General features: G+C 51.5%; 2 protein-coding genes and 2 long non-coding RNA genes across 4 annotated transcripts in view; 1 reads left to right on the top strand and 3 right to left on the bottom strand.

Annotated features, from left to right (window-relative positions):
• SLC15A4 (solute carrier family 15 member 4) overlaps nt 1-882 on the bottom strand; it is a 28,144-nt gene extending 27,262 nt beyond the window's left edge. Inside the window, exons 1-2 of the mRNA XM_040443475.1 lie at nt 747-882; nt 35-169 (exon numbers count right to left, since the gene is read on the bottom strand). Coding sequence (XP_040299409.1) covers nt 35-169; nt 747-882 — 271 coding nt within the window. The remainder of the gene's footprint in view (nt 1-34; nt 170-746) is intronic.
• GLT1D1 (glycosyltransferase 1 domain containing 1) overlaps nt 36-10,407 on the top strand; it is a 93,287-nt gene continuing 82,915 nt past the window's right edge. The window contains exons 1-2 of the mRNA XM_040444104.1: nt 36-382; nt 816-1,009. Of these exons, the coding sequence (XP_040300038.1) occupies nt 978-1,009 (32 nt within the window). The 5' untranslated portion in view covers nt 36-382; nt 816-977. The remainder of the gene's footprint in view (nt 383-815; nt 1,010-10,407) is intronic.
• On the bottom strand, nt 3,173-4,567 carry LOC121010437 (uncharacterized). The gene is made up of 3 exons (XR_005781162.1): nt 4,298-4,567; nt 3,855-4,199; nt 3,173-3,210 (listed from the first exon to the last, which is right to left on the bottom strand). It is a non-coding gene; the product is annotated as an uncharacterized LOC121010437 (long non-coding RNA).
• The window catches only part of LOC121010438 (uncharacterized), a 1,696-nt gene continuing 1,008 nt past the window's right edge, over nt 9,720-10,407 (bottom strand). Inside the window, exon 2 of the long non-coding RNA XR_005781163.1 lies at nt 9,720-9,968. This is a non-coding gene — a long non-coding RNA (uncharacterized LOC121010438). The remainder of the gene's footprint in view (nt 9,969-10,407) is intronic.

The raw sequence follows: 10,407 nt of genomic DNA on the forward strand, positions 1-10,407 counted from the left end.
CCCCCCCGGAGCCCCCATTGGTCGCTGCCGCTACCTGGCTTCTCGCGAGACCCGCCCCTCGGCGCCCCCATTGGCCGCCGCTGGCGACTTCCGGTTCCGCCCGGAAGCCCGGCCGGGCAGTGGGTCAGCTTCTGCCGGGAGTGGAGCCCCGGGCCCGGGGCGTTGCCATCTACGGGGTTTTAAAAGCGGAATTGTTCCTGTCACTCCGAGGTCTCCGACCTCCGCCTACGAAAGCGTAGACGCACCCCCATATGGCGGCTCCGGGTTCTGCCGGTCTTCCAGGCTGATTTGCAAAGCTGGCGCCTGCCTGCGGGCTCTTTCCTGCCCCGGCACGGGCTTCCCGTGCAGGTGCAGCGCTGACGATTGGGGCTGCCTCTGCACGGTAGGTCGGTGAGCGGCACCCCTAGCCTCTGCTGTCCTTCGGGGGCCGGTTCCACCCCCGTCCCCCAGCGTGGCAAGCACCCTGTGTGCAGACGGTCCCCAGATGGCCCCCAGGAAACCTCTCCCCATGAAGAGGCGCTACCCCAGGACAAGTCAGGCGCCGAGTTTGCTTCCTTGTCTGTTGGCTGGCATCCCGTTTTCCCTCAACACTCAGCTCAAGCGTCCATCCTTGCAAGCATTTCTCCACCATCCCATCTGAAGTGCATCCCACCCCATCCCATTGCCTTGTTTTAGTTTCTGCATAGCACCTGTCATGTTGTTTTTTTTTTTTTTTCCTGTATTTCTTTGTCCTCCCTGGCTTGTACTGGTCCCCACAAGTATAAGTTCCATGGTGGCAGGGATCTCATGTGTCTTATTCTTCACCACGCCCACAGCACCTGCAATAGTGACCACTGGCATATGGTGGAGGGGAAGAGCGTCCTCCAGAAACGGCCCCGGCATGGCTTGAGATATTGGGACCCACAGCTGGATGATGGCTGTTCGTGTGAGACCGTTGCCTCTTCCTTCCTCCCTCTTTGAGGCCAGCCAAGAGAAGGATGGAGCCGTTACCTGGGGAGTGGGCTTTCCGGTAGGTCATCTGGCTGAGAAATGCCTCACACAGTGCTGGTGCTGGCACAGCAGGCAGGAGATAAATACTTACTACCCTTTACAGAGAGAATCATTGAATGACAGTATAGGACCTTCCCATCCAATCCATTAATGCTAATTGTTCTCAATCATTGTCACATTCCTGGTCCTCCCAGAATAGGTCGCATCCCTTTTCATACGTCTTTAGAGTACTCGCTGCGTGTTTTCACAATACTCTTTTAATTTACGATTACATATTTTGCAAAACGATTTAATGTCAGTCTTCAAACCAGGGAGGGCTGTGATTTTGTTTGTCCGTTACTGTATTTCTAGAATCTACCACAACCCCCACCACGATAACTACGTATGGAATTGGATGATTGAATGGATGTTTGAAGTTTAAATGGTGCCCAAATAATATTTTATATTCATTGTTTTCCTGGTGTTTTTTGTTTGCTTTTTTGAGACCCCTGTGATTTCTACAGCATGTTAGTATCCAAATTTAACTAAAAGGCAAACCACTTAAGATTCCTCTCCAGGATCACACACGTAGTAGACAGTAGAGCTCAGTCTTATTTATTTTTTTTTAAGTTTATTCATTTGTTTTGAGAGAGAGAGCACGGGAGGGGCAAGAGAGAGGGAGGGAGAGAATCCCAAGCACTGAGAGTGTGGAGCCAGACACGGGGCTTGAGCCCACAAACCATGAGATCATGACCTGAGCTGAAATCAAGAGTCGGGCGCCCAACCAGCTGAGCCCTCCAGACGCCCCGGTGGAGCTCAGTCTTACATACGAGGCTTTTACCTAATTCCTAGTACAGTGCAGTGCTTCTTCCGTCCTCTGGCTGGTACGTGAGACAGAACCTTCAAGTATTTGTTCAAGAGACTGATACGATCGCCACTCTTGGGCAAAGTGCAGGGTAAACATGGGATAAAAATTAAGCCATTTGACGCGGTTCATGAGATGAGTTCTCGTGAAACTCCGCCCGATACAGATGTGCCATTTTGGATGACAGCAGACTAACCCAACTGGATGACCTCCACTGAGAAGTGTAAAGCTACGTGAACAAAGTGGGGGCAGGAGTTGGAGTTCAGGATGTACACTGAGGAAGCGTGGCACTTCCTGGTCCTGGGGAGGTCTGGTCTGCACTGCAGTCTCTGACATCTTGAGGTTGCAAAACAGTCCAAGTGGAAGAAGCGTTCTGGTTTGTTTGCGGTGATTTTTCACGCGCAGCCCCGGCCCCGTGACTTGCTTCGGTGAAGAGAACGACGGAGCATCCCTGGGCCGGGTCTGGGCCTAAACCTTACGAAGTTCCGGCAGCTTCTCCGATCACAGCCGCCACACTTCAAGTGCCCGACGGCCTCGTGTGTTTGATGCTTCCGTGGTGAGCAGAATGGTGTGGACTACCCCACCACGGCAGAAAGTCCTGTCGGTCAGTGCCGCCCTATACGGATGTGCAGTGGGCAGGACCGGTTACTGCCTGTCCACGCCCACCCGCCTGTCCTGCAAACAGAATCCTGATTCCGCTCGGCTGTCTGTTCTCCGTTTGTCCTCCCCCAGCCCTCTCCCCACCAGCTAACCGTGTCGCTCAGGAGAAGCTAACTTCCTCTTTGTTTCTGGATCCGACTAGTCAAAACCAATGCTAGTCTGTCATGCCTCTTCTGAAACCCAGACTCTACCCCATCGAGACGCGACGTTCCCCCAGGGCCCAGCAGAGGACAAATGACGTAAATTGGCCCGGTCAGGCTGAAAGAAAGAAAGGACTCTTGTACCAGGCCTGCGAGAGAGACACTCTTCCAAGGGGGATATGGATTAGGAAGCCTGAGGCCCTCAGTGCTGCTGGCAGCTGTCTCACACTCCCGAGACGAACCAGCTGGGGATGTGGACAGCACGGTAGAGAATCAGGGACAAGTTAGGTAGTGAAAGATCACAAATCGTACACGGTTTAGGCCACGTGCTGGGTGTTCTGTTACTTGGAGCCAGGGCCCACCCGTCATGATTCTGTTAAAAAGTAAGAACATAAAAGGAGAGGGGCAGCCTGAGTGGCTCAGTCGGTTAAGCGTCCGACTTCGGCTCAGGTTGTGATCTCGTGGTCCGTGAGTTCGAGCCCTGCGTCGGGTTCTGTGCTGACAGCTCAGAGCCTGGAGCCTGTTTCAGATTCTGTGTCTCCCTCTCTCTGACCCTCTCCCGTTCATGGTCTGTCTCTGTCTCAAAAATAAATAAACGTTAAAAAAAAATTTAAAAAAGAACATAAAAGGAGAGGGCAGTCTGATTGTTGTCTCACATTGGGCCAGTTTGTGCTTTGAGCTCCTGCCTGGCCCCTGCAGCCCATGCGTTCATTCGGAGCCCCTGTGCTAAGCCCCAGTGATTGTAACACTAAATAATTGATAGAAGTTGACGGCTCACCACTGTGTGGAGTAGACTCGTAATACGTGCCTGTTCCTGGAAGTGACTGTGTGAGTCTCTCCTTTGAACCGAAAGTAAATGAGTAAATGACCTGAGTCGCACAGCTGGTGTCTGGGGGATAAGTATGGCGTCCGTCATTTTACAGAGTACAGCTTTGTCACAGCCTCTTCGCCTCAAGGGCCCTGTGGGAAAGCAAGCCGTAACTGCAAGGGTGCTGGGGGTGCGGACTGGGGTGCACCACTGGCTGTCAGACACGGGACCCTTCCCTGCTCCAGCACTGCCCTGTCCCCTGGGAGGAGGTGCGATCTGATGGAGTGAATTCAGAAGCCATGAGACACTGAGCACATTTCAGGGGCGGTCGAACCTCTCTGACCTTTTCATAATATTTCTGCGGCTCATTTCATCTCTGCGTGGCTCGCCCCTTGCTTCCAGACAGTCGTACCTGTTTACTCACAGTTTCAGCTTCCTCAAAACGCTGGTTCACAGCTAGCCATCACGGATGTTCTGTGCCATCCGTCGTCACCAGTCAACCGTAGTCCGCAAGGTGCGACGGCTCGGTGTCAGCGCTTGCGGCCCATGCTTCTGCTTTTCTGCTCCCCGGTTCCATCCTGGGGACCACGACCGGCCCTGCTGGTCTCTGTGCACCAGACCGTGGTGGGAGGCGTTAGCAACGTTACAGTCAGGCCATCCTGTCCATCTTTGGACTCTCCTCGGGGACAGACTTGTCATAAGTTCTGTTTACTTCAGGGAGTCCCTGTTGTAACGGTTCGGTCTGGCTGCAGAGAATCTAGGCAGAAGCAGAAAAGATAAGCAGTAGAGGCACAGTCAACCCCCGGAGTAGAGTCAGGCCTTCCATTCTTTGGCCCACAACAAAGCCAAACTCACCTGCCTGCGCTGCATGAATTAATTCAGCTCTCGGAATGACGTGTGTTTTCTTTTTACCAGGGAGGTGAGAGTGCATGGCCAGGAAGTCAGGTTTGTTGGCTTTGCCTTTTTTTAAGCACTCGTTTTACCTGACCCTTGTGCGTAACGACCTCTGCTTCTTGGGGTTATGTTCTCATGTGCTTTAAAAAACCCCGGGCCATCTGCAACAGCGAGGCCTTCACCAGCAGAGAGGGAAGGTAGGAGAGAGGGGGAAAGTGAAAGATCAGGAACTTCCCCTTCGTCCCTTTTGAAGACGTGCCAGGTGTGGGACCACACCTAGCCACCCTGTCATAACCACCACTCTGTAACTCCTCACGAGTGTCTTAATCCCTATTGCAGTCATAAAATAGGTAATCGGTACCTCCAAGTGTATTTATTTGGTTTTTAGATTAGGCCTCACAGAAAAGGTCAGTGAAGAAGAACACGCGGGAAAGACCATCAAAACACGTGCATAAAATAACTCAGCAAATGGTAATAAAGGCATTTCCAACCCATGGAGAAAAGCACGGAGTATTCAATGAATTCTGTCGGAATAACCAACTATTACATGTGGGAAAAACAGTTTTCACACTCCGAACCAGCATCAATTCCAGATGGTTAAAATATTGTCATGGAGAAATAAAAGAAAAAGCGTTAATTAAAAATGTTGGCAAACGGAAGCTCTTAGGGCAGAGAATGTTTTCCTAAGCCTAACAGTAAAGCCACAGGCCATAACAGAAGACTGTTAAGTATCTGACTACATAAAGACTTCAAACTTCCCTGCGTAAAAGAGGGTAATTGCTGTTGACAGCAAACAAACTTAAAAAGTACTTGAAATACGTATGACAAACTTAGTGTCTTCGTTTTACCAGTTCTTGGGAGTCTTATGGGATGTATTGGGTAAACATCCAATAAATAAAACGCGCAAAGTGAGTGTCCGGGCATTCTGGAGGACAGGCTGCCCCGTGGCCCTGCTTAGCATCTATTCTGAGGACAGCACCTTCTTTCTTGGGTTAACCTGTGCCCCCTGTGGTGCAGGCAGGACTGGCCTCCCCTGGGCAGGGTGTGGTCATGTGACCTCAGCCTGTCCACTCTGTTGAGCTATGTGATTGGCTCAAAGATGGGATAGTGACCCAAGTTGCTCTAATCAGGACTAAGCCATGGAAAGACATTTCTGGGTCTAGGTTCTGCCCATCGCTTAAAGTAGGTTTTTTCCTGGACAGTCAATTGTGAGTCCATAATTTCTCTTTCCGATTAAGCAAGTGTGACTTTTGTCCCTTGCAATAGGCACACACGCATGCACACAATTTACACCCACGTGCACACACATTACATGCACACACATATTACACATGCATGCATGCACCTTACACACGCACATATACATTACACAGGCTTACACAAGCATTGCACACGCACACATTACACGCGCATACACATTACACACATGCACACACATTTTTTTTTAAAATGCCCTTCAAAGGGGAAAAAAAAGTTAACACTAATAATTTAAAAACACAGAAAGACGGGACATGTCACTTGAACTGAAAGGCAGTTTGGGGGAAGTGAAGTGTGTGTGCCCATAAATGGCCAATGGGGAGATACGTTTGGTGCAATGTTTCTAGAGGGCAGTGGGTGTTCATTTCAAAACCACATTCGCCGACACTCCGTGCGTAGTGCCATTTCCAGGAATTTAGAATGCACAGAGACTTAGCTATAAAACGTTCGTCGCAATGTTGCCTAGATTAGCAGGATTGGGAGCAGCAAAGATGTACAGGAGGAAGGCATTGATTGTGGCGCATGGGGACACTGGGATGCTGTCCTTCCTCAAAGGATACAGGGTTCTGAGGTGGAAACCATTTAGGACACACTGTATTTGTTTTCTCTCGTTACTAAACAAATCACCACCACTGTAGCGACGTCAGCACCACCAGCCCACGCTTGTGCAAGTCAGGAGCCTGGGCGTGGCTGACTGGTTCTCAGCTCAGGGTCTCGCACAGCAGAAGTGAGGTCTCATCTGGAGCTCTTTCTGCTTCCCGTGGCCGTGGCAGGATCTAGTGCGTTGAGGCGGGCGGTAAAGGTGCCAGTTTCCTGCCAGCTGTCAGGTGGGGGCGTGGGGGTGGCCTCCGCCCCAAGGGCCTGCCTCTGCTCCGTGCTCGTGGCCGCCGTGGGCCCCAAGGGCAGCAGCAGAGAATCTCCCCGACCTCGCGTCCCTCTCACACCAGAGCCTTGTTGACATCAGGAAATGCCCAGCACCTTTAAAGGGACAGTTACTGGATGAGACTCGCCCTGCATAATCTCCCCATCTTAAGGGCGACTGATTGGGAACTTAACCTACAAATTCTCCTCACCCCACCACCTGGTTGGGCGTTTGATTAACTGGAAGATGACACGCATCAGGAGGCTGGAAATCTTGGGGCCATGTTAGCACTGTGCCTACCGCGATTATTAAGTAAAAGTGAAAAAGAGCAAATAACAGAACAACAACAAAAACCCAACCCATGTAAAGCATTTTTACTTTTTGTAACGCAATGACAAGCACAAACCAAAGCAATGAAAGTCAACAAAATACCGTGTCCGTATAGCCGAGTCAAAGGGACTGCGGCATCCGTTCTGTCTGCTACTCTGGGAGACATCCTACCTTCTCGAGTCTCCGTTCCTTCATCTGTAAAGGGCTGAGAACAGTAGTGCCTACCGTCCAGGGTGGGGGGAGGCCTGGTGGGGGAGTAAACTGCCCAGTGCCTGCGACCCTGGCGGCCGCAGGGGGGTGGGGGGTGCGACTGTTTTCGTGATTAGATTCACAGACTCTGGAGAAACACGAGACCCAAGTGCTCATAGTGTTTACCTCAGGGCGGTGGGATTCAGTGTGATTTTTAAATTGTTTTGTGTATCTGTATGTGCTAAACGTATGTGGGCGTTTAATACAAATAAACGGAAAAATTTAAAGAATAAATACGGCTCTCAGCATACAACAGGTTGTTACTAGCAGCAGGTGAAATATCTTCCCTTTCATCAGCGTCTGACGTGCACAGAATTGGACCTTTGTCTCTTGTGTCATGAGACCCATGGGGCCATAGAGCAGCAACGGTGCGTTCACGCGGACCATCTCGCGTGGCAACGATGAGAATCTTGGGGATGAGCTTCCTTGTGCTGAAGAGTTAAGAACCCACCACGCCCCACCTTCAGAACAGCAGTGGGAAGAAGGGGCTGCTTGCTTTTTGCCGAAAGCTCGAAGGGAAGATCGTCTGGTTCTGGTTGACTCCCCTTTCCCCCCCCCCCCCCGCCCCCGTTCGCCAAGCAACACTAGAAGAAACCAGTTACTTTAGTCCTGCGGCTTTCTTTTGCATTTGATCATGTCAAGTGCTGTCCGGAAAGCCAGAAAAAGGAAACCTAACCAGGGCACTTAAACCACAGTTGTATACGTGCCTTCTGTTTTTAGGAAGATCCCCGCCCCCCACCCCGCACGCCACATTTGTAGTTCTCACTACTGTGGTGGGGGGACAAAGACGGTGCAGAGACTGGAACCTGATAGAAACAGAGAAGGAGCGTACCTCATTTGTTAATGTCATGAAGCAAAAAGAGAGAGAGAGAGAGAAAGATGTCAAGGGTTGATTTTTATCATGAGCCATTCCTAAAGTCAGTATCTCGCCCTGAAAATGCGATCACTTTTACACGGGGCAAATAACATAGTTTCATTTTTCCTGGTGCCGTGAGCTGGAGAAATAGTCTAAGCAAACACGATGATGAAAGAAAAAATAGATTTTGCTTTACATATATTTTAAGACCCTTGTGTTAGAAGCATCTGGAGAAGCATAAGAGATGCTTGCGACCTTTTCTGTTCAAGTCGTGCCCCCCCCCCCACTAATTATTTCTATGTCATCCCGTGACGTCACATTTGTCTTTGAACCCTTTCCACTGCCTACTTGGGAGAATCACAAAAGACTTCACCAAAATGAACTAATTAGCTATGATACTGTTTACGGTCCTTCTTTTGTCTCCTAAACAGGCACACGGAAGCAATGAATGAACAAAGAAATGGGCCCCCAAAGACCTGTCAGAGTCTCCTACCCTACAGAACAGGTTTATGCCGGAAAAATCCAACGACAGTGAATTTCAGCCCAGCAAATCCTATAGCAGCACTGATTTCCATTAGAAAATCAGGAGGGACGCCCGGGTGGCTCAGTCGGTGAAGCGTCCGACTTTGGTTCGGATCACGATCTCACGGTCCGTGGGTTCGAGCCCCGCGTCGGGCTCTGTGCTGACAGCTCAGAACCTGGAGCCCGCTTCGGATTCTGTGTCTCCCTCTCTCTCTGCCCCTTCCCTGCTCACGCCCTGTCTCTCTCTGTCTCAAAAATAAATAAACATTAAAAATTTTTTTTAAATCAGGAATGCATCATCGTGGGAACAAAATTTCACAGCAGTGCAAATTCAATGATTTCACTTAATTCAACAAACATCTACCCGGTGCCTACCCTACTGATGACATCTTCCCAAGCAAGGGGGAGGTTGGAGCCGTGACTAAGCTCAGACTCAGGGGTAGGAGGATTGGGAAGGGTCCCAGCACGGCGGTCAGGGCGTTCACACAAGCCATCATCTTTGATATGGGCCTGTTAGCGGGTGGAGTGCCTTGCCCTGGAAAAGATCTGTCCACATACAAGCCCCTGGAACCTGTTATTGCTAAGTGACTGCCATTTGATTCAGGGTGATGATGTGCCCAGCAGTCACGCTACATTTCCCAGCTGCCCTGGATAGAAGATGTGGCCAGGTACACAGTAAGATAAAGGCCTCAGGGCTGGGTGACACTCCAGGAGGAGCTCTTAAAAGTAAAAGTGTCATTTTGCTGTGCCCTTTTGCCCCTGCTCCCTGCTGCCTGGAACGTGAATGTGATGGGTGGGGCTTCAGCACTCAAGCTTCACCTTGTGGCCCTGCTGGGAACGGAGGCCAAACACTGGGATGCTGGAGTTAGAAAGAAACCTGAGTCCCTAGTGACTGTGGAGCCAAGAAATAAGCTTCAGATTCTTCTTAAAACAGGAATTGAAATGGAGATCATGAAGGAATTGAAGTGAGTCATCAGCCACTTCAGTTCAGTGGTGAACTGAAGAGCCCAGGCCCTGGGCCCTGTGTGTTAAATTAAACAAAGGCCACTAGACCCACGGGGCTCTGATGCCTTGGTGCTGATGTGAATAAACCCGGAGGGAGCCTGTAAAGGCCTCAAGGTTAAGGTTACCGAATCGAAGTGTAAGAACAACCAATCGGAGACAGCCAACTAGGCTTCAGGCTGTAGCCAATTAACCATCTGGCTTTGCGTCAGCATTTTCTGTGTACAGGTCTCTCCCGGAGCTCCTGTCCCGCCCCAAACTCTTCCAGTTTAGTACTTCTCCACTGGAATCAACTTGTGCTCAAATGAACTTAGAAAAGCTCAATACAGCCCAGTTTATCTTTAACACATCTAAAGGGGTCGGTTGCCTCTTAGATCTGGTCAGTTGTGGAAATGATGGCTTCCTATCTGATTTCTCAAGCATCATCATAGATCCCTGGTGCTGATACCCATCGGGCAGACGCTGGCTACCCGGGTGCGGATCGCAGTCCTTCCTTCCGTGGCCGCCTCTGGCCCCTGAGGGAGGGAATCGACAGTCACCCCTGCTGCTGGCCCCTGTGGAAAGAGACCCAGCGCCTCATACATCCCATGGGAGCAACCTGCAACTACCCCTGGTCCCAGGGGGCTGGAGGTGGGGGGCGTGACCAACCCTGGTCCCTGTGGGAGGGGACCTCAGTTCCCCTCTGCTGCTGGTCCCCAAGGGAGCACACCTACAGCCTGGCCCCCTTGGGAGCAGACCCACAGCCACACGTGGTCCCTGTAAGAGCGGACCCACGGTTTCCCCTGGACCCCTGAGAGTCCAGCCGTGGTCTCTTCTGGTTCCCCTGGGAGGGGCCCCGAGGAACCCGGGGTGCCGGTCCCGCAGGAGCGGTGTCGCGCTCCCTCCCTCCCGCCCCCCCCCCCCCCCCGCGCGCGCCTGGGACCCCAGCGCCGAACCGGCGAGCGCGGGCGAGCGCGGGCGAGGCCTCGGGAGCGGCGGGCGGGACCGACCGAG

This window comes from Herpailurus yagouaroundi, unplaced genomic scaffold (genome assembly GCF_014898765.1).
Source record: "Herpailurus yagouaroundi ecotype Mexico unplaced genomic scaffold, PumYag 191, whole genome shotgun sequence".
In the NCBI taxonomy this organism is placed as follows: domain Eukaryota; kingdom Metazoa; phylum Chordata; class Mammalia; order Carnivora; family Felidae; genus Herpailurus; species Herpailurus yagouaroundi.